The 27,774-nt window shown below is 37.7% G+C and overlaps 1 protein-coding gene across 2 annotated transcripts in view; it reads right to left on the bottom strand.

Moving 5' to 3' along the window:
• Positions 1–27,774, bottom strand: part of LOC136864140 (protein GOLM2) — a 287,806-nt gene that overhangs the window by 14,280 nt on the left and 245,752 nt on the right. For both annotated transcript variants that reach the window (XM_067140771.2, XM_067140772.2), the window contains one exon: positions 20,145–20,297. In XM_067140771.2, coding sequence (XP_066996872.1) covers positions 20,145–20,297 — 153 coding nt within the window. The remainder of the gene's footprint in view (positions 1–20,144; positions 20,298–27,774) is intronic.

Below are 27,774 nucleotides of genomic sequence, written 5' to 3'. Positions count from 1 at the left end.
GTAGATCATTTATAGTCGCCGCCAGCCGAATTTGGAATTCCCTACCTGCTGAAATTAGGAGCGTGTCAAACCACCTCCGCTTTAAGAAACTCTGTCAAACCTGGTTAATAAATAATAATGATTTCTTATAACATAGTAGGATTAGATCATAGTTAAGTTTTAGATTAATTAAAACATTTAATTGCTACCTTAAGATATTAAACTGTAGATAATTTAGTGTATATTTAACTCTTCATGTAAGTGTATGTATGGTCGGACAGAATAGCAGGCTTCATAGCCTGAGTCCCGCCATATAAAACAAGACAATAAATAAAATAAATAAATAAAAGAGGAATTTTTAAAGCTCTATAAATTAAATTATAGAAAGAGGCTTGTTTTTGGGACTTGGGGTGTAGGGATGAATTCATAATAGTTAAGGGAGAGTGTGTAGGTTTCCTGTATATTCGAAAATCGAAGGTATTATGTCCACGTGTAATAGTTAAGTCCAAAAAGTTTAATGAGTTCCTAACCTCATCCTCTTTAGTAAACTTAACATTGGGGTCAATTTTGTTTAGGGACTCCAAGATCTCGTCACTATTAGTGACATTTTTGTCGAAAATTATGAAAGTATCGTCTACAAATCTCAGCCATAACCATACACCTTTTATTTGTGTTATAATTTTTGTGTGTTCTATTGTGTCCATATAAATGTCTGCTAAGATGCCAGAAAGAGGGTCGCCCATCGCTAAGCCTTTTTGTTGGTAAAACTTTCCACTGAAAGAGAAAAAGTTGTTGCTTAAGACAAAATTTAATATCTTCACGAATTCTTCAATTTCCATCTTACTAAGGCCGCTGTGTTTATTGATATTATCACTGATGATTCTTACAGTTTCTTTGGTAGGGATGTGTGGGTACATATTTACGACGTCATAGGAGCACATTGAGTGATTGGGTCGCAGCTTAACATTGTTTAAAATTTCGCAAAAAGTGAATGAATTTTTTAAAGGATGTTTATTATTGAATACGTAATGTTTTTTTAGAAAGCCGTGAATGAATTTTGATACTTTATAGGTGGGGCTGTTTCTACAGTTTATGATAGGGCGTATTGAAATGTCCTTCTTATGAATCTTTGGTAAGGCTCTGGCTCTGTATATAATGTATACATTGTATATAGTGTATATATTGGTATGTTTATAATGGTTAAAAAGGTCCCAAACCTTGACCTAAAGGTTGTTTACAGGCTGAAGATGCCCAAAATAATGGGTGAAACATGTACCTGACCAAATAAGTCTACATAAAATCATGTAGATAATAACCACATTAAACGTGGAAAGTATTGAATAGGTGGTTTTTTATTAAATTATCCTTGATATCTATGCCTAACGTCATCTTCAATACGGAACAATAATGAGAGTTGTTACTTGTAAATACTAGGGGAGTGCGCAGGTTTTCCAAGAGGAAAATCTGCTGGCGCAGACTTGGATCCTCCGGGTGGAGGGCGTGACGTCCCATTCGTAGGAGAGGTGGGAGAATGCCTTGTAAGGACATTCTTCTTTCCCACCGTCGATGATGCCCCCTCCACCAGCTTAAATGTGGCTTTCACCGACTTCTTGATGGAAGGAGATGTTGTCTTCTTCCCCTGCTGTACCGGCATAAATTTCTTAACCGGCACTGACTTGTTTGTGGTCGAAGCCTGGGATGAACCTGCCTTCGAGGTTTTCCTCTTTGCGGCATTGCTCGCAGGAGCAACTGCCGCCTTGGGTGCAGTAATCTTCTGTGAAGGTGTTCCAGTTGTTAATGACGAACCTGGGAGAGACTGTGCTATCATGCTGAAGTATGACGAACCTGGGAGAGACTGTGCTATCATGCTGAAGTGTCTTGGCTGGGGCATTCAGAGAAATGAAATTACGGCATGCTTCCTGGTAGGAAAGACCATCCAGGGTCTTGATTTCCGGGATCTTCTTCTGACTCAGGTATACTGGACAGTTCCGATCTCGAGGGGAATGAAGACCAGGGCAGTTAGCGCACCTATAAGGAGTTTTGCACTCTTCTGGCCATGAGCATATCTTCCACACGTACCACACATAGACGGATTCAAACAAGATACCACGTGTCCGAATCTCTGGCATTGTAGCACTGCACAGGAGGCAGAATTCATGGCCTCACATAGCAATAATAGGTTGTAACCTTGACTTTCTCTGACAACACTGACAATTTGAAGTAGGCTATGAATGCACTGGTGAATGCACGACTTTAACGTTGACTTTGCGCGTGATGCGCCAGACGTGTCGCACCACGGTGCTTCATGTTTTCCAACAATTCACTGTCAGTGTTTAGAATGAGATCATGGTGGAAGATAACTCCATGAACCAGATTCAAGGTTTAGTGCTCTTCCACCTTGACGGAGATTTTGCTAAAGTGGTCGCACTTAAGCAACCGATCTGCTTGGAGGGCAGTACTCATCTTAAGAAGCAAACCGCCATTGCACATGTTCTTAAGATCCTCAAGTTTACTGTATACAACTTCGATGTGTCAACTGAAAGGATTGATTTAACCAGCTTGAAATCTTGCCCATTGGTTCTGGTAGCAACCAGGAACTTAGGGGCCTCTGTAGTCGAACCAAGCAGCCAAGGCAGTATCCACTGGGTCATAGCACATACTGCCCAGGGTCCGATGTTGGACGATGCCTAATACACAATGATTGAGGCAATGGCATGTACCCCATAGCGTGCACAGAGTAAATGGTCCATTACTGAGCACACTGGGGCGAAACGCTGGCAACCAGGAATGAGTTAGCTGGAAAATTTATAATGTCCAATAACGGACCATTTATATTGGTATTGTAAATTTACTTATTCGGGAAAAATATTTCAGGTTCCCTATGGGAATCAATATCTGTATCATAAGTGGTGTGTTCCGAGCTGTCAGTGGAGAGGTGGCATGGAATGACATCAGTAGACGAATAAGTTTGAGTGGTGTCATTAAAGGTAGGAAAGATCACAATATGAAGATAAAGTTGGAATTCAAGAGGACAAATTGGGGCAAATATTCATTTGTAGGAAGGGGAGTTATGGATTGGAATAACTTACCAAGGGAGATGTTCAATAAATTTCCAATTTCATTGCAATCATTTAAGAAAACGCTAGGAAAACAACAGATAGGGAATCTGCCCCTGGGCGACTGCCCTAAATGCAGATCAGTAGGGGTTGGTAGTGATTGATTATAGGGAAACTAGTAAAGTTGTAAATAACTGAGTGTAAATTTATAGCAGTTTTTTTGTTACATCGGTGTAAAATCTGAGAACAATGTACAGTAGAATGCAAGTTGGAAAAAAAAATTATGTTTTATGAAAAGTTAGTGATAAGATTATGTGAGATGTGTATCTTGTGCGTAAAAATGGTGTGGTAAGCATCTAGTGGAGTGCTCGGCGGGCAACCATATCTTGATGACATGCCATCATTCAGCAAAATCAGACTGGCGACATGAATTATATTATGTGAAGGTATTCTGCGTTTTGTTCTGTGTAAATAATGGCCCAAGTTTCAGGCCGATAGCTTCCTATTTTCCCTTCCTTGTGTAAATATTGAGTGCTGAGTGGCACAAAGATGTTTTTCGTGTGGTCAACAGTAAGATTATTTTGCGCAGTGTTTTATGTTAAAAATCATTCAATCTAGGATAACTTTCTTAAATATAATCCTTAAAGGTATCAAGTAGAGATTAGTTGTATTCCATGTTTGTCATCAACAAACTCGTGTGCCATGGTTTTTGTGTTAAATTAATATTATAAAAAGTATTTAAGTATGGGTAACATTTTTGGGGTATCAAATAAAGATTTCGTCTTACCAAAATTTAAGTCAAGATTGGCGCAGTGTCGTATTTTTCTGTATCAGCTAAAATTTGAGATTTATAAAATTTTATTCCGGTAATATGTATTTCATTATATGAGAATTGGAACTGTGAAATAAGCAATGATATTAATGAAAAAATGAAATTGAACTATGCCATGTAAGACTGTTTTAAGAACTGATTTGAGATGAGATGTTTTATATACGAGGAGAAAAGAATGAATCACTAGCGATATTGCTAAATAGTTTTTGTGAACAGGAGGAAGTGCCCTGTGCCGATAAAGTTATTCAGGACATGCAAAATGCCCCTGTGATAAATGGTAAATGATATCCAGGATAGGATTGAAAATTCCATGGAAATAATGCAATGTGGTGCCAGAAAATGCATTTGTGTGATGTTCGTGGTTTGGATTCAGCGAGATTCAGATTGGTAATACCAGTTTAAATGTCTGCTAGAATGCATGACTGTGATATCAAATGTTTGCTAGAATGCATGACTAAGTGATCTCAGAAGGTTAGATGTTAACGAGAATAAATTCATTTGGAATGAGGATATATAATCTGGCTTGTTTGAAAGTGATTCTCCGCACATAAAGTAGGTAGCCAGAAAGAACAAGAGGTGTTGAGCGGCTAAGAGCAAGGGTTCGGCAACTCATTAGATGTAAGAGAGGTATATTTAGAACACTTAGAGTCCGTTAGGGGGCAACAGTCGGGAAATAATTGAGAGCACCAATAACAATAAAAATTATGATGTGAACTTCATAAATATTAGACACGAAAGCTTTATATACTGGATTTAGCGTTATGAAATGTGGGTGAAATTGCTGCTGGGAACATTTGACACATTTATTTTCTTGTGTGATATTTTGGGATGTTATATGAATGAGATTAGTTGATATTTAAATTTGCAACATCTTCCTTATTTTCATTCTTCTTCTTTATTTTCATGGGTCATTAGATTCATTGTGGGAGGTGATTCTGTGACTCATGCAGCATTTGGCTCATCAAGTGTCATAGTGAGTGTGGTTGAACTCACACGTATTTTAATGTGAGGATAATTAGTGTGTTACATGACCACACGGGATAGTCTGATGTAAATAATATTGTAATGATTTCGGGTAAGAACGTAGTTATGCAGAAATATATTGTTTTGTCATGTCATTATTCCAGATTTTGTTAACAGCCAAGAACTAACATCCGTTCAGTGGAGAGATTACTAGTTAATTATTATTCAAGTCAGATAGTCAGTTCAGTCTGCAACGACAGTGTTTATTTTATTTTCATGGTGATTGTCATTATTCAATTTAGATTGTCAGTTCAGTCTGCAATGACAGTGTTTCATTTACTTTCATGATGATCATCAGTTAATTAATTTATCAACTTTATAAATTCTGTTCAGTCTGCAACGATAGCATTTTAGCTAATTTTTATTGGTGTTGATTACTGAAGTTACGTTTTCAAGAACTGTTTTTGGTTTATGAGGGTACTGATCACAGTTATCGAATAGTATTTTTTTACAACGGCCATGATGATGGTAGTGTTTACCAAACCAACAACAATATTTTTTCTTTTATGTAAGGGAGATGTAATATGTTTGTTTCTTACCATAGTGATGGTAATGATTATTGAAATCAAATGTCACTTTTATATGAGGATGAAGAGCATTTGTTTAAAATCCATTTCACGTTAGTTGCTACTGTTAGTGTAGCGATGTTTTATTAAACCACAAATCATCAACATTACTTAATTTTTTTTTTTGTTGACACCATTCATAAACAATTGGAATAAATACATTTAATTATTATTCAAGGAGATTACAAGATTAATTTCAGATATCAGTGCTTATTGGTTTATTCATTCAAGACAATTTGTTATAAACAGATATAACCTGAAGGTTATTTTGTGTGTTAAGTGTAAATTTCAGTCTTTTTAATAATGAATATTGTGGTTTAGTGGAACAGTCTTTCTTATATTTTATTTAAATAACTATTAAAGTAATTTTATTTGCTTGTTGTCTGGTCGTGACACAACATGGTGCGATCATTTATTTCAGTGAGAGATCAGAATTACCATCACTGAATTTGGAGCAAAATGTCTGGCCAAGATCAAGTTAACTTGTGATGTAAATTCATTTATTTACATATTAATTGATTCAAATATAACCAGAGGTTGTTTCATATCAATTAAGGGTCCATTTGGTGACTGATGATATCCTATGTAATATTTTATAATCGGTGGATAACCTTAGTTGAGAAAAATTCTGAGTCCACTTACGGAAACTGAATATTTACGGATCAAGTGAATCGATCAACGCGTTACTTGCAATCAGATAGTGATTTTCAGGTTCTTCCTTTTTCCCCGTCCCTTATTGATTTTCATTTCTAGCAATGGCAATTTAGATTAAATTTAATTAATAATAACCATAAACTATAATACTGAAGTCTTCATCCCACCCTACATTTATGTTAAATTTCTGTCATCATCTTTCATTTCTCTGTTGCTTCACATCTATTAAATTCAGTTACTTTTTGAAATAATAAATCCATCTTAGCTTACTTCTTGAATTTTATTTCAAGGAATAATTAGATTTCCTTGTGTCACCTTCCGATCTACATCAACAAGTGACAGAAGAACCCGAAACCCCTGAGGACAGAACAGTCTACATGTACAAGAGCTAGAGGAAGTCGCTGATGATCGACACGCAAGGGTGCAATACACAAGGACTGAGTACGTGGTGATGGTTATTGGTCTTTACTATTCAAATGTGGAGTTTAACTGACATATGTTCATACTGTATTATTGCTGTGCTTAGTCTCACAGCACACTGACCTGGTGTGTAACATTTGTTAAGGGCCCCAGCTCAGGGTTACGAGTGAAAACCTCAATGGCATCTAAGGCAGAGAAGGTGGATTTCGGTATGGTGGAGATGGCAAAAGAGGCAGCCCTGGACTCAGGGATAAATATGGGTACAATCTAAAGGGGTCAATGGCTTCAGGCTCTTTGGGAAGGCTGGTGGAGCTAATACCACAAAAGTCCATCTCGCAGCGACTGCACTCCATGTTAAGTGCGGCTACGAAAGGCGACTGCTTCCCCATGTTAAGGGCAGCCTGAAAGTATCCTGGTGATAGGTATAAAATAATGCCTTTGGGTGTGGCAAGCCCATCATACTAATAGCCTATAAAATGAATGAGAGTGAGTCGAGGCCCCTGAAACAGTTAGTGTGCCCCCCAAAAGCGGAGTGCAGTTCCTGGTGTTCTCGTCCTGGGGTAACTGTGAAAAATAGGCAACCAGTAACGAAGATTGGAACCATAAATATCTTGATCTTTAACAGCAAGACAGATGAATTAATAATACATGGGGAAAAAAGGACATTGCATTGTTGGGATTGAGTGAAACCAAGTGGAAAGGAAAGGGGCAGAAGAGAATGAGGAAGGCATTTCAGTTGTCTTGGAGTGAATGTGCTAACTGCAACAATGGAGGGAAGACCTGGTGCAGTACATAGAGGAGATCTACCAGGTAAATGACAGAATCATGAAAATCAGACTTGGCTTGGAGAGTGGAGTGCAAGATTTTATCCAAGTATATGCACCTCATACAGGTAATGTCGAAGAGAGTCTAGAGGAGTTCTTGGAAGAACTGGAGAGATGCATTGAAGATAAAGAAGTGGTGATAATAGGAAGGCATAAATACCCACACAGGAGCAGACAGGCAAGGTAAAGAAATAATTGGTCCTTTCAGTTACAGAAATAAAAAAAAAAAGCAGTAGGAGAGCTGCTACTACATTTGTGTGAGAGAAATGGATTAATAGTAGGCAATACATGGTTCAGAAAGAAGAACAGCCAAAAAATAAGTAGATATGGCAGGAAATAAAGGAGAACAGAAACAATGATTGAGCTGAGAGGAAAACCTGGACAACTGGAAGAGAAGATTTTGAAAGAAACCATAAAATTGTAGTAGCTAAATTAAGACTTTGTAAAATAGTGAAATTAAAATACAAGAGAATGAAAAATAAAGCTTTGGAAATTAAAGGAAAAGGGAGTGCAAGAGAAGTTTGAAGAAGAGCTGAATAAACAAATTCCTAAAGGAGAGGTTGGCAGTGTTGAAGAGGAATCGACCAAGTTCAAACAACGAATGGTGAAATGTGCAGAAGATACATGTGGTAAAGTATCACAGAAAAAAGAAGGAAAAGGAGACACCCTGGTGGAATAACAAAGTAAGGGATGCAGTGAAAGAAAAAACTAAAAGCATGGAGGAGCTGGACAGGAGGCTGAAATACGGAGATAAGGAAGAAGTATCATGAAGCAAAGAAAACACATCAGAAGATTGTACAGGAAGAGAAACAGAAGTGCTGGGAAAACTTATAAAAGAAACCTTGCGAGAAGATGTTAAAGAAAGTGTTGTATTGATTGGTTAAAAACAATGTACACAGGAGAGAAATTACAAAATTTATAAGGACAGATACAGGACAAATTTTGACACAAAGAGAGGATATTCTCCAATGATTGGAGTATTATTTTGCTAAATTACTTAACACATTCAAAGAACTGCAGGAAGAGGAGGAACATGAAGAATAAATAGTGGAAGAAAACCAAAATGAAGATAAAATGATGTTGGAAACAGAAGGAGCTATAAAGAAGACGAAAAGTGGCAAAGCATCAGGTGTGGATTAGGTGGCTACAGAAATGATAAAGGCAGCAGGACCAGTAGGGTTACATTGGATATATAGATTTTGAGTAATATGGAATAAAAAAAGAAGTTCCAGAAGATTGGAGGAAGGGTCTGATAATCCCAATATTCAAGAAGGATGATAAGAAAATATGTAGCAACTATAGGAGACTCACCCTCATTTCAATGTAGCAAGGATCTCTGAGAGGGTATTTAGAGGGAAGACTGAGGATGAAAGTAGAAAAGGAAATGGAGGAAGAACAATATGGATTTAGAAGAGATAGATCAACTTTTGATCTAATTTTTGTATTAGGGAACACGATGGAGAAAGGATGGGAGTTCAGGAAGGATTTAGTGACAACATTTATAGATACTGAGAAGGAATATGACAGTGTACAACAGCCACTGGTCTGGGATGCACTAATAAAAACGAAGGTAGGCACAGCAGAAGTACAAATGATCAAAGCCATGTATAAAAAGTGTGTAAGTAGTGTAGGGTGTCTATTCATCTCATTTTCCCAGGACAGTCCTGTTTTTTGGCAAAATGTCCCACTGTACTGAAAGTTTTATTGGGGATGCTCAGATGTCCCGCTCTTTTATGATTCTGCTTGGCCAACATATCTTACGCTACATTGTTTTGTCTCATTGTTTACTGTGCAGCTACGCCAGGAAGCGCCACTTGTACCACTTGCTCAATACTCTTTGCCTTTTACTTTCAATGTTTTGTGTTATTGGTAACACTGGTGTGATTTTCAATTGTATTTTGACTGATTTTGTTCTCACAGTACCTGTTGAGTTTAGTTTATAGATCTATGAAATTACTGTTTCAACACGCTTAACCAAATATGCAATTTTAACAGCAAAATAAAAAGTGAGCTTCCTTTTCCCACTGGTAGTGGAAAAACTGTAGAATGCACATTGTGCAAATAAAAATTTGATATTGAACACAGTGGACGATCTGACATTGTGAATCACATTAAAACAAAAAAACACTGCATGAATGTTCAAACGAAAAGTATGAATAAAAGTATGAGTAACTATCTAACCTTAAAAACAGTGACTGAAATGGACAAGAAGTTGGCAGCACAAGAAGCTACTTTCACATACCACAGAGTAATGTACAACCATACTTTTAGGTCAATGGACTGCACCACGACAGTTGTTAGAAAACTATTCAATCCGAAATTCATGTGTGGTCATACAAAATGTAACGCAATCATTTCTAATGTTATTGCACCCTATACTGCTCAGCAGGTTTTTACATGAACTGAAAAGTGCTAGATTCATTTCAATAATGATCGATACATCTAATCATCTGGATTTGAAGTACATTACAGTACTTTTCAATAGCCAAGGAGCATCCAGATAACAACAGTAATATTTACGTAAACATTTTTCATGTGACTATTACTTTAAAAGATGCATCTCAACGAGAAGTATCTGCTACTCTCTAGTGTATTGTGTCAGAGCTATCGTAAGTCAGACACGTTCATATAGCCACACTCGACTGCAACTAACAAATGGTATAATATAGCTTGGCCTCGAGACTGCCTGCCTTGTTGGTCAACCACTTAGCTTAGCCTAGCAGAGTCTGATAGGCGGCAGAGGCCAGGCCCAGCAGAGCATGCATGGTACTAGTTTCTGAAGACCCTCTCCTTGTATTGTCTAAGACAACTACAGACCCAAAGATCTCAAGATATAGTAATTATATAAAGTTAAAATCAGAATTCAATTGAATAAAGTCATCTTTAGAAAAGATAGACTTCAGGGACCTCCACTACAAGAGCTGTTAGATCATTCTGGAAGATGATATGGAAGATGAAATTTGCTGATTTGCAGAGAATTTATAGAAACAATCAGACAGGGTTCTGTCAGTGTTTTAAAAGCAGTAGCAGATGTGATACTGTCATACTAACATTGTGTCATTGTCATACCATGATAAGTACCGTTCATTAATTCATAACATTATATAAATTAGAAACATTATTCACTTAAACCATTTTTACAAAATATATTACTGCAAAATATTCATTCCCCTCTGAAGTTTCATTTAACCGATTACCATTTTTTTAATAAATTCTGGTCCAAACATTTTGATTATTTTATTGCTGAAATGTAATATTTATTACAAACATAGGTTATGGAGAATTATTCAAAAAATGTTTTAAAGGAACCATTTTTAAAAGCCTGATTATATTTGTTGCTGTAAAAAAAAAAAAAAATGTTAATTACATGACATGTTTTCAACAGTGAATATTTCGTGAACAATTACCACAAAACACTTTCAGTGACTGCACTAAAAAATACAGTGAAAATCAATATATATTATTGTGAGAGAGATTTTCTGCCATAATTCTGCACAAGTCACTTCCAAATGTTTGCTGCAATAGGATATGCTTTGAAGCTGAAATATTTGTCCTGAATGAGTAAGTTTATGATACCAATATGAATGGTCTGTTATTGGACATTATAAATTTTCCAGCTAACTCAATCCTGGTTGCCAGTGTTTCGCCCTTGTGTGCTAAGTTCGGCTCATCAGTTGGTAAATTGCACACCCACCAAGACGCATGGCTAGTGCATACCGTGGAGGTCACTGCGTAGGCTACTAGGAGCCACCGGCAGTGCCAATGCACAATGAGAGACTTTGTCTCATTACCAAAAATTGATGCCTGCCTGGCCATCAGATGATATAGATGTTGTTTAAAGGGGCCTAACATCTAAGGTCATCGGTCCTATAAAATAATCAAAATATTTAAAATGAGTATAAATGAATTAAAATCAATTTAAATGATTATAAACTAAATCCTCTCTAAAGAATTAGAGAAACTGGGAAATGCCTCTTGGTCTCAGTTTCAATGACGGTGAAATCCTGACATTCACCTCCCCATGGTAGAGAGGGGGCAACCAACGGTTGTATATATATTATATACAGGCAGCTAACGAATGCAGGGACCGAGTATTTCTCAGAATAAGGAGACCACCTTCTACCAAATGCCAACAGCCTCCTAGGAGGGCAGATGAGTGGGTAGAAGAAAGGGCACTCTCTTGCCCTTGAAGTGAAAAACTGCTCCTAGACAGAAGAGGCACTAAATGGCCAATGGCATAGGACAGGGAAGGAAACGGGAAACCACTCCATTAAAAACCTGGATGGGTATCCCAAGCATCGGCTGATTGAGAACCTTGGGGGGTGCACCCATGTCGAGTAAGTGTACCTGCTAAAACTCAAGAAATATCTGGCTATTCTATTCTAATAGAAGGGATGAGGACGAGTACGTGGCACCTTAAAACTGGGACTACTCGGCTAAGGTATGGCAACCCTGACAGAAAAGTCGCTGGCCCTCCAGGTTAGGGGTTGCAAATAGGTTTAACGGCTCTATTGCGTAAAAAAAAAAAGGTTGTTACGAAAATTTCACATTTGCCTCGGAAGAATAAGAATGGCTACAAAATATGATGACCCAGCAACGGAAATCAGCTTTATGAATAGGAACTTGGAATGTAAGAACCCTGTATAAACCTGGATCCTTGAAAATCCTCAGTCAACAGCTGGGCTCATCAGTTGGTGCTATTTACCAACTGATGAGCCCAATTTAGCACACTGGGGTGAAACGCTGGCAACCAGGAATGAGTTAGCTGGAAAATTTATAATGTCCAATAACGGACCATTTATATTGGTATTATAAATTTACTCATTCAGGACAAATACTTCAGTTTCCCTATGGGAAACAGAAGATACAGAGGGAGAGACGCAGAGGGAAACAAGAAGCTTCTCATTCACAAATGAAGATATTTTCATAGAAATCCAACTGCTTCAGCAAGGAAAAGCAGCAGGAAGTGATCAAATTACTGGAGAGTTTAATATCAAAGTACATCAGAGGAATATGTGATGATAAAAATTGGTTCATGAGGAGCCAGTATGGATTTAGAAAGAAATTTTCTTGTGAGGCACAACTGGTGGGTTTTCAGCAGGACATATCAGATCAATTGGATTCAGGAGGCCAGTTAGATTGCATAGCCATAGATCTTTCCAAAGCCTTTGATAGAGTGGAACATGGAATATTATTAAAGAAATTGGAGGGAATAGGATTGGACGTAAGGGTTACACGTTGGGTAAAAACACTTCTAAATTCAAGGGTTCAGAAAGTCAAAGTAGGAATTAACATATCGCAGGAAGAGAAAGTTTGGAAGGGAATTGCACAGGGTAGTATAATCGGTCCGTTACTTTTCTTAATATACGTAAATGATTTAGGGAATAATATAACATCAAAAATAAGATTGTATGCAGATGACATAATTATTTATAGGGAAATAAATACCACTGAGGACTGTTCAGAATTACAAAGGGACCTTGAGAGTATCCAACAATCGGTTGAAGAGAATAACATGAAGGTTAATGGAGGCAAATCAACTGTTACAACATTTACAAACAGGAGTCTTAAAACTGAATTTGAATATACTTTGGATGGGGTAGTTATCCCAAAAGATGGCAAGTGCAAATACTTAGGTGTAAGATTTGAAAGTAATTTGCACTGTAAGGGTCATGTGGATGACATTGCTGGGAAAGCATATAGATCGTTACATGTCATAATGAGGCTACTTAAAGGATGCAACAAAGAATGAAAAGAGAAAAGTTACTTAAGTATTATTGGAATATGCAAACAGTGTTTGGGATCCTCACCAAGAATACCTAATAAAAGAAATAGATAGTGTGCAGAGGAAAGCAGCAAGATTTGTAACAGGGGATTTCAGGAGAAAGAGTAGTGTATCAGAAATGTTAAAGGAACTAGGGTGGGAAACTTTAAGTAAGAGAAGGGAGAAAACTAGACTTATAGGATTATATAGAGCCTATACAGGAGAAGCAGCATGGGGAGATATCCGTGAGAGGCTTCAGTTGGAAAATAATTATATCGGCAGGACTGACCACAAATATAAAATTAGAAGGAATTTTAGCAGAAGCGATTGGGGTAAATTGTCATTCACTGGGAAGGGTGTGAAGGAGTGGAACAGTTTACCAGGGGTAGTGTTTGATCCTTTTCCAAAATCTGTACAGATATTCAAAAAGAGAATAAACAGCAACAGAGAAAATAAATGAAATGTTAGAGGGCATTCGACCAGTGCAGGTTAATGTAAATAAAAATGTGTGTGAATAAATTAATTCCATCCCCTGGTCTAAGGAGTTTGGACAGCCAAAGTAGGGGACTGCCTGTAGGGGTGAAGTACAGTGGGGACTTCGAGGGCCCTGGGACCGCTACGGTAGCTGTGAGGGCCCTTCAGGAACTCTGAAAAATGGTGGTAAAAGGGGCTCTGGTTAAGACGCAGCAGGTCGTTATGCTACATAGGTTCCAGAATGGGTAAAGAAAAGAAAAAGTAAATAAATGCAATGTTAATTTTAATCTTATACCAGTTGTTACAGTATCATTTGAAGTAACTCCACATACTGTATTTCAGTTGACTATATTTGTAAGTAGTACAGGAGATATTATAAGTAGAATTTTGTAAACAATGTAAATTTATTAAGGATGAGCTGTGTGTTTAATAGAAAAAATTGTTAGCGTAAATTATATAATATTGTATTACAGAAAAATGTTATTCTCTTGTTAATTTAATATTTAGTGCTTGACAATAATGTATTTTAGTGTACCATTTGCCACCGAGGTAGACACCTCATTTGCAAATAAAGAGATTCTGATTTGATTTGAAATTTTGCAGGCGTGAGATTACACTAATTACACTAATGGTGCAGTAATTTTCACGCTTGTCAGCACCAGCTTTCTCCTGAATAGGTTAATGACATTCTGCTGAAACTCGGATGGCACTTCTCCTGTATCATACATCTTAAACACTAAATGGAATAACCTCGCCACGCTGGTTTCTCCTAAGGCAGTAGGTAATTTAGAGGGAATGTCATCAATTTTAGGTGTCTTGTTCCCGCTTAAGTCTCTCCAAGCTCTCTCGAAGTCTGACCTCAAAATTGGGTCTCCCATTTCATCAGCATCAACAGCTTCTTGTTCCAGAACCATATCAGCTAAGTCTTTACCTTGATACAACTGCTGGATATGTTCCTGCCACCTTTCTGCCTTGTCTTCTTTCTCCAGAAGTGGTTTTCCATCTGAGCTCTTAATATTCACACACCTAGTTTTCCTTTCTCCAAAGGTTTCCTTGATTTTCCTGTATGCAGCACCTGCCTTTCCTATGACCATACACCTTCAAAATCCTTGCACTCCTTCACCCATTCTTCCTTAGCTGTCCTCACTTCTTATCTACTTCATTCTTTAATCACCTGTATTCTTTTCTGCCCTCTTCATTGTTTGCATTCTTGTATTTTCATTGTTCATCAGTCAGTTCTAGTATCTCCTGAGTTATCCATTGATTCTGAGTTGATCTTTCCTTTCTTCCTAACATTTCTTCAGCAGCCCTAGAGAGCTCATTCTCCATTCTTCCTCTATTGTGTTTCCTTTCAGCCTTTTCATTTAGTTTTTGTGCAATATTTTCCTTGAAACTGTCCCTCACACTCTTTTCTTTCAACTTCTCTAGATTCCATCTCCTTGCATTCCTTCCTTTCTTCAGTTTCTTCAACTTCAGATGGCATTTCATGACCAGCAAGTTGTGGTCAGAGTCCACCTCTGCTCCTGGGAAAGTTTTGCAATCCAACGCCTTGTTTCTGAATCACTGCCTAATCATAATGAAGTCTGTTTGATACGTTCCAATGTCTCCAGGTCTCGTTGACATATACAGCCATCGTTTGTGGTGTTTGAACTAAGTATTAGCAAAGACTAACTTATGATCGGTGCAGAATTCAATCAGCCGACTTCCTCTTTCATTTGTTTGTCCCAATCCAAATTCTCCTACAGTATGACCTTCTCTTTTTTGGGCTACCACTGTATTCCAGTCTCCCATCACAATTAGATTCTCATCACCTTTTACATATTGTATTAAATTTTCTATCTCTTCATATATTCTTTCAATTTCTTCATCATCTGCTGAACTAGCAGGCATATAGACCTGCACTATTGTGGTGGGCAATGGCTTTGTGTCTATCTTGACAACAATAGACCTTTCACTAGGCTGGTCATAGTAGCTTACCCACTGCCCTATTTTCTTATTCCTTATTAAATCAACTCCTGCATTTCTCCTATTTGATTTTGTGTAGACCATTCTGTAGTTGCCTGACCAAAAATCCTGTTCTTCCCGCCAATGTACTTCACTTACACCAACTACACCTAACATTAGTCTATCCATATCCTTTTTCAGATTCTCTAACCTACCACAATGATTCAAAGTTCTTTTATTTTTTTTTTTTTTTGCTAGGGGCTTTACGTCGCACCGACACAGATAGGTCTTATGGCGACGAGATTCAAAGTTCTAACATCCCACGCTCCAACTTGCAAAATGTCTGTATCCATCTCCTGATGACTGTCCCCTCTCGTGTAGTCTCCACCCAGAGATCCAAATGGGGGGACTATTTTACCTCCAGAATGTTTTACCAGGAGGAAGCCATCATTAGTAAATCATTCATGCAGAGAGAGCTACATGTCCTCAGGAGTTAGTTACAGCTGTTCTTTCCCATTGCTTTCAGCTGTATAGCAGTAATGGCACAGCTAAGTAATGCTGAGTATTATTACAAGGCCATGTCAGTCAATCATCCAGACTGTCGCCCTTGCAACTTGCAAAAGGCAGCTACTCCCCTTTTGATGAACCATTAGTTAGTCTGGTCTCTCGACAGATACCCATCCAACATGGTTACAACTGCGGCTTGGCTATTTGTTTCATTGGGACGCGCAAGCAGCCCCATCGCGGCAAGGTCACATGGTTGGCAGGACTCTTCCTTATAAATGCTTATAAACACTGCACCGGATTTCATTAAAATATTTCGGCCGAAAAATAATTAAGGACATACAACCAAGAAGTATATAGTTGAAGAATGGTGGTGATGGTGGTGATTATTTTAAGAGGAAGTACAACTGGACAACCATCCTCTATTATTGTTAATCAGCATAGAGGTAGTGGATGTTTCTTCCTATCACAGGTGACAAGTACTTAATATAAATAGAGAAAAGCAAAGTGCCAAAGAATACTACCCTGTGGGGCACATCCAAGTTTCATATTTTATTTAGAGGCCTTGTTTACTGTTACCCACTACTGATGGTTACCCAAAGATGACATTTAAAACTTAAGTGCAGCTGGGTCAAAAGTTAGTAATTCAATGCAATTTATGCATAATTTAAAACGTTTATCTCCATTATGATTGTTTCATCTTCAACTTTTAATTTTATAGCATCAAATCACAATGTTTCTGCGATATATATACATTGTTTATGGACTGTTTAATATGTTCTGCAATTTGTGTTGTTGGCTGATGATGACCTTGACCATACGTCGAAACTAGTACCAAATAAATGTTTCCTTTGTAATGTAACCCACATTACAAAAATTTTGTATTGAAAAGGTGGAACTGTTAAACTAAACTTTTAATTTTATATGTAATCACAGTTCAATACGGACCATTCAACATGAAGTTTATATCTCTTAACACTCCCAGGTTGCCTGAATATTTTCAAGGTTTCAATTTTTCATAATGCCATACTGATGGATTCTGTAGGTCGGAGCTTGGAATGTTAGAAGTTTGAATCGTCGTAGTAGGTTAGAAAATCTGAAGAGGGAGATGGATAGACTAAAGTTAGATGTAGTTGGTATGAGTGAAATACATTGGCAGGAAGAGCAGGATTTTTGGTCAGGAGACTATAGAATTATTAACACAAAATCAAACAGGGGAAATGCAGGAACTGGTTTAATGATGATTAAGAAAATAGGGTAGTTGGTAAGCTACTACGACCAGCATAGTGAAAAGATTATTGTTGTCAAGACAGACAGCAAACCAATGCCCACCACAATAGTGCAGGTCTATATGCCTACTAGTTCAGCAGATGATGAAGAAATTGAAAGAATATACGAAGAGATAGAAGATTTAATACAATATGTAAAAAGTGATGAGAATCTAATTGTGATGGGAGACTGGAATACAGTGGCAGCCCAAAAAAGAGAAGGTCATACTGTAGGAGAATTTGGATTGGAACAAAGAAATGAAAGAGGAAGTCGGCTGGTTGAATTCTGCACCGATCATAAGTTAGTCTTTGCTAATACTTGGTTCAAACACCACAAACGATGGCTGTATATGTCAACGAGACCTGGAGACATTGGAACGTATCAAACAGACTTCATTATGATTAGGCAGTGATTCAGAAACAAGGCGTTGGATTGCAAAACTTTCCCAGGAGCAGAGGTGGACACTGACCACAACTTGCTGGTCATGAAATGCCATCTGAAGTTGAAGAAACTGAAGAAAGGAAGGAATGCAAGGAGATGGGATCTAGACAAGTTGAAAGAAAAGAGTGTGAGAGACTGTTTCAAGGAAAATATTGCACAAAAACTAAACGAAAAGGCTGAAGGAAACACAATAGAGGAAGAATGGAGAATGAGCTCTCTAGGGCTGCTGAAGAAATGTTAGGAAGAAAGGAAAGATCAACTAAGAATCAATGGATAACTCAGGAGATACTAGAACTGACTGATGAACAATGAAAATACAAGAATGCAAAAAATGAAGAGGGCAGAAAAAATACAGGCGATTAAAGAATGAAATGGATAGGAAGTGGACGACAGCTAAGGAAGAATGGCTGAAGGAAAAGTGCTTGGATTTTGAAGGATGTATGGTCCTAGCAAAGGTAGTTGCTGATACAGGAAAATTAAGGAAACCTTTGGAGAGACGAAAACTAGGTGTATGAATATTAAGAGCTCAGATGGAAAACCACTTCTAGGGAAAAAAGACAAGGCAAAAAGATGGCAGGAACATATACAGCAGCTGTATTAAGGTAAAGACGTAGATTATATAGTTCTGAAACAGGAAGAAGCTGTTGATGCTGATGAAATAGGAGACCCAATTTTGAGGTCAGAATTCGACAGAGCTTTGAGAGACGTAAATAGGAATAAGGCACCTGGAATTGATGACATTTCCTCTGAATTATCAACTGCCTTAGGAGAAACCAGCGTGGCGAGGTTATTCCATTTAGTGTGTAAGATGTATGAGACAGGAGAAGTCCCATCCGATTTTCGGCAGAATGCTGTTATACCTATTTTCAAGAAAGCCGATGCTGACAAGGGTTAAAACTACCATACCATTAGTTTAGTATCTCATGCCTGCAAAATTTTAACATGTATTATTTACAGAAGAATGGAAAGACAAGTTGAAACTGAGTTGGGAGAAGATCAATTTGGCTTCAAAAGAAATGTAGGAACACGTGAAGCAATCCTGATTTTACGTCTGATCTTAGAGGATCAAATTAAGTAGGACAAGTCCACATACATGGCGTTCGTAGATCTTGAAAAGGCATTTCATAATGTTGATTGGACAAAGCTATTTGAGATTTTGAAGGTGACCGGGATCAAATACTGTGAACGAAGAATTATCTACAATCTGTATAAAAACCAGTCTGCAGTGATAAGAATCGAGGGCTTTGAAAAAAGAAGCAGCAATCCAGAAAGGAGTGAGGCCAGGTTGCAGTTTGTCCTCCCCTCCTTTTCAATGTTTGTATAGAAGAGGCAGTAAATTAAATCAAAGAAATTGGGAAGGGAATCACAATCCAAGGAGAGGAAATCAACACCTTGAGATTTGTTGATGATATTGTTATTTTATCTGAGACTGCAGAAGATCTGGAGAAATTGTTGAATAGTATGGACTGAGACTTGGGGGAGGAGTACAAGACAAAAATAAATAGGAGTACAAGATGAAAATAAAAAAGTCCAAATCAAAAGTAATGGAGTGCAGTCGAACGGAGTCAAGTGATGCAGGAAATATTAGATTAGGAAATGATGTCATAAAGCAAGTGGACGAATATTGTTACTTGGGTAGTAAAATAACTAATGATTGCAGAAGTGAGGAGGACATAAAAAGAAGACTAGCACAAGCAAAGAAGGCCTTTCTTAAGAAAAGAAATTTGCTCACTTTGAACATTGATATAGGATTTAAAAAGATGATTTTGAAGATTTTCGTCTCGAGCGTGGCATTGAATGGAAGTGAATCATGGATGATAATTAGCTCAGAAAGAAAAAGGATAGAAGCTTTTGAAATGTGGTGTTACAGAAGAATGCTGAAGGTCAGATGGATAGATTGAAGCACTAATGAAGAGTTACTAATTCGATCTGGTGAGAGGAGATCGATTTGGCTAAATCAGACCAGAAGAAGAGATAGAATGATAGGACACATCTTACGACATCCACGACTTGTTCAGTTGGTTTTTTAGGGAAGTGTAGGCGTGAGAATGCTAGGGGTAGACCAAGGTATGAATATGACAAGCAGATTAGAGCAGATGTAGGATGCAGCAGTTATGTAGAAATGAAATGGTTAGCACAGGATAGGGTGGTGTGGAGGCAGCATCAAACCAGTCTATCGACTGATGACTCAAACAACAACACAATGGCATAACACTAATTTTCCTAAAACAGCACAGGAAAGCAAGGCAGCAGAAATCCAGAATATGTCTCCTGAAATATCACAATAATAAGATATTCTTTAAGGCTACACAAAAATAATTCTGAATATATCAAATGTAAACTAATTATAATGGAAGAACTGATAATACAAAATTTGAAGGTTTTATAACTTACCCCCATCTCCTTTTTCAGCTGCATTATTCTCATCATTATTATTGTTGGTACCACCATCCCCTCTTTCTGCAGCAGTATCATCATCCTTTTCAGGATTTTCAATCTCAGGAGGAGTATATTCAGGTTCAAGTGGTTGGTTCCTTACTACGTCCTCTAGACAAGGTAATACAAAATTGAAGTACATGAAAATAATTGCCACAACACTCTTCAAATACAAATACATTGGTCAACAAAAAAAAGTGGATCACTTTGTAAAAACTGAAACAGACTGACCACATTCTATGCTGTTCAAATACCAGTGACATTTCATACAAATGACTATAGAGTATTGGACTCCAATCCACATAAAAATCGTACAGGGTTTTTGAGACGGGCTTCACTTACTGCCTGTTGTACCATTTTCGTGTTAAGCAGGGAAGTCTATATCGGGCTAACTGCACATGGAATTGCCTCAAGATACTACGTAAGATAGGACTACAAGACACTTGATTCCTAGCAGATTGCATATGTTCAGAGGAAAAATAGAGGCAGCTGTACCACCCGGTATAACAAAGTGTAACTGAAATAAGGTGTCCACCTAACATGTGAAAGAAGAGAGTATTCCAGGTAAACTATGCAAAGATATTGTCAGCTATCCTTAAAAATAAAATTAAATATTAAAAAGTTAATGTTTTTAGATTTTCAGTAACACTTCAGATAGCAGTGGTAAACAAGTTGTTGTTGTTGTTGTTGTTGCAACCTCACATAAAGGATCGGGATATTTGGTGAGGTTTAAGGAAGCGGAAATTGTTATCAGTGGAATACTGTGTAGGAGGGATATTGACTTGAAGGTGATTGGGGATTTAAATGAGACTTGGGAGGGGGTATGTGGGGAATTGGGACTGAGATTTCTAGATCCTAATGGGTGGGTAGGAGATAGGGATCTGCGCTCAGATGGCCTTCACTTAAACCAGAGTGGCATGTATAAGTTAGGAAATTTGTTTAGAAGGGTTATAGGGAGGTACATTCAGGGAAACGGCTTGGTCTAGGGAGCGGTGATAAGGGTACAGGGATCAGGAATTCAAGTAGAGATGACACAAAAATGTTAGTGTTGAACTGTAAGAAGTATTGGAAGGAAAGGAATAGATAGGAATTGTGGGATGGGAAGTATTCATTCTGGTGAAAGAAGAATTTCTAAGCTATGAAAAACTTAAAGATGACAAATATGAAATTCTAGGTATAAGGCTCATCTCTAAAGATAATAAGCAACTTGATGTCTTTGGAGTGTACAGACTGGGAGAGGGTAGCGCTGATGCCGATTCAGAATTATTTTATAAGATAATCAGCTATGTGAAAAACGGTATGGAAAGGAACGTGATTTTAGCGGGTGATCTCAATTTACCAAATGTCAGTTGGGAAGGTAATGTGAATGACAGGAAGTATGACCAACAAATGGCAAATAAGTTAATATGGGAAGTACAGCTGATTCAGAAAGTGAAGGAACCAAATGGAGGGAAGAATATTCTGGACGTGGTGCTGGTAAAACGAGATGAGCTCTATTATTATTACTACAATTTGCTTTACGTCGCACCAACACAGATACGCATTATGGTGACGATGAGATAGGGAAGGCCTACGAGTGGACAGGAAGCAGCCGTGGCCTTAATTTAGGTGCAACCCCAGCGTTTGCCTGGTGTGAACATGGGAAACCATGGAAAACCATCTTAAGGGCTGTCGACAGTGGAGGTCGAACCCACTATCTCTCGGATGCAAGCTCACAGCCGCGCGCCCGTAACCGCATGGCCAATTTGACCGGTCAGATGACGTCTATAGAGAAAACTAAGTAATAGATGGTATTAGTGATCACAAGCTGTTTTTGTCATAGTTAAAAATAAATATGATAGGTCTTAAAAGTAGGACTATTAGGCAGTACTATATGGCTGATAAAACAGGCACGAGGGAGTTTAAAAAAAAATATGATTAGTGAAATACGGTAAATAAATATGTAAACAGACTCTGGGATGGGTTTAAAGCAATTGTTGAGGAATGTGACAACAGGTTTGTACCTTTAAAGGTGGTAAGGAATGGTAAAGACCCATTATATTATAATAGACAAGTAAGAGACTAGGAAGGAGGTGCAGGTTAGAAAGAAATAAGAGGTAGAAATGGCTGTGGAAATAAAGAGAAATTGAAGGAACTCACTAGGAAATTGAATCTAGCAAAGGAGTCAGCTAAAGAAAACATGACGGAGCTCGATAGCTGCAGTCGCTTAATTGCGGCCAGTATCCAGTATTCGGAAGATAGTAGGTTCGAACCCCACTGTCGGCAGCCCTGAAAATGGTTTTCCGTGGTTTCCCATTTTCACACCAGGCAAATGCTGGGGCTGTACCTTAATTAAGGCCACGGCCGATTCCTTCCCACTCCTAGCCCTATCCTGTCCCATCGTCGCCATAAGACCTATCTGTGTCGGTGCGACATAAAGCAACTAGCAAAAAAAAAAAAAAAAAAGAAACATGATGGCAAGCACAATAGGCAGTCATACAAATTTTGGTGAAAATTGGAAGGGTATGTATAGGTACTTTAAGGCAGAAACAGGTTCCAAGAAGGACATTCCATGAATCATTAATGAACAAGGGGAGCATGTATGCAAGGATTTTCAAAAGGCAGAAGTATCCAGTCAGCAGTATATAAAGATTGTTGGTTACAACGATAACGTCCAGATAGAGGAGGTGACTAATACTAATGAAGTATTAAAACTTACCTATGATAACAACAACATCATTTACAATAAGATACAAAAGTTCAAAAGTAGAAAAGCAGCTGGAATTGATAAGATTTCCGGGGATATACTAAAGACAATCGGTTGGGACATAGTACCATATCTGAAGTAAGTATATGATTATTGCTTGCATGAAGGGGCTATACCAAATGAATGAATAGTTGCTGTAGTAGCCCCTGTGTATAAAGGAAAGGGTGATAGACATAAAGCTGAAAATTACCAGCCATAGAGTTTGGGATGCACTGCATGTAAGCTTTGGAAAAGCATTCTTTCTGATTATATTAGACATGTTTGCAAAATTAATAACTGGTTTGATTAAAGGGAGTTTGGGTTTAGGAAAGGTAATTCCACTGAAACTCAAGTTGTACGATTCCAGCAAGATATAGCAGATATTTTATATTCAGAAGGTCAAATGGACTGTATTGCAACTGACCTGTCTAAGGCATTTGATAGGGTGGATCATGAGAGACTACTGGCAAAAATGAGTGTAATTGGACTAGATCAAACAGTGACTGAATGGGTGGATATATTTCTAGAATACAGAACTCAGAGAATTACAGTGAGCGAAGCTTTATCAGACCCTGTAATAATTAAGAGGGGAATTCCTCAGGGCAGTATTATTGGACCTTTTATGTTTTCTATATATAAATGATATGAGTAAAGAAATGGAATAAGAGATAAGGTTTCCTGCAGGTGTTATTCTGTATAGAGTAATAAGTTACAAGATAGTGAGCAACTGCAAAATGACCTCAATAATGTTGTGAGATGGACAGTAGGCAATGGTATGATGATAAACAGAGTAAAAAGTCAGGTTGTGAGTTTCAAAAATAGGAAAAGTCTTCTCAGTTTTAATTACTGTGTTGATGGGGTGAAATTTCCTTAGGGGGATCATTTTAATTACCTAGGTGTTAATATAAGGATTGTTCTTCATTGGGATAATCACATAAATTTGATTGTAAATAAAGGGTACAGATCTCTGCACATGGTTACGAGGATTTTAGGGGTTGTAGTAAGGATGTAAAGGAGAGGGCATATAAGTCTCTGGTAAGACCACAACTAGAGTATGGTTCCAGTGTACGGGACCCTCACCAGAATTACTTGATTCATGAACTGGAAAAAATCCATAGAAAAGCAGCTCGATTTGTTCTGGGTGATTTCCGACAAAAGAGTAGCGTTACAAAAATCTTGCAAAGTTTGGGCTGGGAAGACTTGGGAGAAAGGACACGAGCTGCTCGACTAAGTGGTATGCATATAAAATGGTATATTTTTCTTCCATCTATTCAATACAAACAATCATAAAATCAAGGTTTAATGCTCATTAACATATGAAATGGTACATGTTTTGCCCCTTTCAAAGGGCATCATCAGCCATATCATCACCTCAAAACGGAACCAGGTACCTGTTTAAAATTTCACCTATGACTATTACAAGAACTGATAGAACATTTAAGAATTTAACATTAATATGTAAGCGTTATGTAAGGAACTAGATTAGATACGTGAAGAATTAACATACTGATGGCCAAGGCCATAGTCAAATGTGAGATACGACTTAATGAAATAAATGGTACAAAATGACAATGACGAGTAATGCTCCAGGTTAAAACATTTTAACAAATTCATGAAGTTGTCACTAATTTTAAAGTTCAATAATAGTTTTTAACTAGAACTGTGACCAAAAAGTAACTTCCATCTCTACAAGTTGCAAGCTAAAAGCACTTGAACTTATATTAAATCCTTCGAAATAAGAACTAACACAAGAATGTAGTATATGATTAAATATTACGTCAAAAACTTCATTGCGTTGGAATGTATTTCCTCATTAAGTCTTATAAAATATTTTAACTTGGAGCAATACTCATCATTGTCACTTTGTACCATTTAGTTTAATTAAGTCATATCTTACATTTGACTATGGCCTTGACCATCAATATGTTAATTCTTCTTGTATCTAATCTAGTTCCTTACGTAACGTCTACATATTAATGTTAAATTCTTAAATGTTCCTAACAATTCTTTTAATAGTCATATGTTAAATTTTAAACAGGTACCTGGTTCGATTTTAAGGTGATGATATGCCGATGATGCCCTTTAAAGGAGCGAAACATGTACCATTTCATATTTTAATGAGGATTAAACCTTGATTTCATGACTGATTGTATTAAATAGGTGGAAAAAAAAAAAAAAAAAAAAAAAAGTACTATTTTATATAAATTACTTTCAATACGGATTTCACAACGATTATTATAACTCGTAAGTGGTATGTTCCCAGCTGTCAGTGGAGGGACGGCGTGGAATGACATTAGTAGATTAACAAGTTTGAGTGGTGTCTTTAAAAGTAGGAAAAATCACATTATGGAGATAAAGTTGGAATTCAAGAGGGCAAATTGGGGCAAATATTCACTAGTAGGAAGGGGAGTTAGAGATTGGAATAACTTACCAAGGGAGATGTTGAATAAATTTCCAATTTCTTTGCAATCATTTAAGAAAAGGCTAGGAAAACAACAGAGAGGGAATCTGCCACCAGGGTGACTACCTTAAGTGCAGATCAGTAGTAATTGATTTTGATGTGAGCTAAGTCTGCTGTAGCTAGACAGATTTGGGGGGAGGCAAGGTCGGTGAAATGAAGTTGTGTAATCCAAGCATGACTTGGCCTGTTCGTAGAGGTGAGGAGGGGATGGAGTCAACAGATATGATAATTGCAGTGCTCGTCTTGTAAAACCCATGAAAACAAGTTGTTGTTGTTGTTGCTGTTATCAATGCAACCTCACATTAAGGATTGGGATATTTGGACTGGTAGTACTGTGTAGCCTACTTACTAATTGTGGAACACTTTGAGTGATTGTTGTTTCAAAAGAAAAAAGTAATTTTGATCATCAGTCCTGGTGTGGAAGTATGTTTGATAATTTACATTAATGTATTGTCTGACAAGCACTGTCCTACATACATGTCATAATAATAATAATAATAATAATAATAATAATAATAATAATAATAATAATAATAATAATAATAATAATAATGTTATTTGCTTTACCTTCCACTATTTTTATGGTTTTTAGAGATGCTGAGGTGCCAGAATTTAGTCCTGCAGGAGTTCTTTTACATCCAAGTAAATCTACCGACACGAGGCTGACGTATTTGAGCACCTTCAAATACCACCGGACTGAGCAAGGATCAAACCTGTCAAGTTGGGGTCAGCATACATGTCACATGATCCTACCAAGATTTGAACACAGTGTTGAGGGTTAAAGGATGAAATATACGAAAATAAAACTCATCTCTGTCCTGAGAGTTAAGGGATGAAATAAAAGAAAATAAAGCCCCTCTCTTACCGGGCGAGTTGGCCGTGCGGTTAGGGGTGTGCAGCTGTGAGCTTGCATCCGGGAGATAGTGGGTTCGAACCTCACTGTTGGCCGCCCTGAAGATGGTTTTCCGTGGTTTCCCATTTTCACACCAGGCAAATGCTGGGGCTGTATCCTAATTAAGGCCACGGTCGCTTCCTTCCCATTCCTAGGCCTTTCAAATCCCATTGTCGCCTTAAGGGTTATCTGTGTCGGTGCAATGTAAAACAAATAGAAAAGAAAAAAAAAAAGCACCTCACTGTGCCGAGTCTAAACGACTAATGAAAATTGTAAAATGTGGACCGACGATGCACTCAAATGCAATTTCTTGATTTACAAGAGCAGTACAAAATAACCACCCCGGCCCGACATTTTGACACTATACCGGGAGGTACACCTCAACTCCGCGCATTCAAAAGAAGCACCTTAATGAACTCTATCTATCCAACAAAACGTGAAACTGCTTCTGCATGAAGTTGGGACATTAATCAGAAGATGTCACTACTGAATAATTGAGAACTTTTTCATGTCTAAGTTTCCTAAACTGATTGAGGTTATTTTGTTTTGTTTTGATGTACATCAAGAAGTTTGGACATTATTTTCTCCATAGATGTCTCTACAAAAAAAATTGTGGTCATGCACTCTGGTGCAAGACAGAAGAATTAGTGATTTAAAGAAACTTTGTGTTCTTTTGTTTCCCAACTAAATTAATGTTCTTTTTTTAAAAATATATTTCTAGGTATGCAACACTTCTTTCCCATTCCGCCAGTTTTGAACCCAGCCAATAGGAATTTTCGGTAATTATTTTTCAGCCTATCACTGGCTTCTTGCTAGTTTTTGGGTGTAGCTTTTGAATTTGTCAATAAAATTGAGAGGGTGTGTCTGGATTAGTCCAGAACCCTCTAGAACCGTCCCCTCGCATATATAAACTGCGACTTTTCTGGCTACCTTGTCTATTGATCGCCGTATTTCTGAGTGTGTATTAAGACAGGAGGCCTCATTCTTTACCAGGCAGTCCAGAAGCCAAGGTAATGACCACCAGACTTATTTTTCTATAGTTACCTCTGCAGACTTACACGAGGGGAAGGTCCTAATTTCTAATTATGTAACCTCCTGTTCTCTAAAACGTAAACTTTCTTTCGGCCAATGTAAAATTTCATAAAGTCTTAAAACTGTAAATCGGGGATAGAGAGTGCGTTACCCTCTCGAGTTCCCCTTCAACTTGGTTTGAGGCGACTACGATTTCATCACTGTTTTTCTTTCCTGTAATGCATTAAATTAACCTTCTTTCAAGTCACCTCAGTAGTTTGGGATTAGCCCCTGTATAATTGGGTCGAGAGCCCAGTTAGGATTTTATACTTCATTATCTAGGAGGCCAAGTGTACGCCTCCATTCATTTTGTGTTCGGGCCAGTAATTCAACCTGTTCTTTTTCCACGAAGGCCCAGTAGTTTGGGTAACAGATACCCCTGTGTAAAAGTAATTTCAACTGTAAATTGTGCCTAGAGAGGCCAGGGAGTGTAAGATTT

The sequence above is a fragment of the Anabrus simplex genome, chromosome 2 (assembly GCF_040414725.1).
Source record: "Anabrus simplex isolate iqAnaSimp1 chromosome 2, ASM4041472v1, whole genome shotgun sequence".
In the NCBI taxonomy this organism is placed as follows: domain Eukaryota; kingdom Metazoa; phylum Arthropoda; class Insecta; order Orthoptera; family Tettigoniidae; genus Anabrus; species Anabrus simplex.
This window is presented reverse-complemented; position numbering and strand designations above follow the sequence as displayed.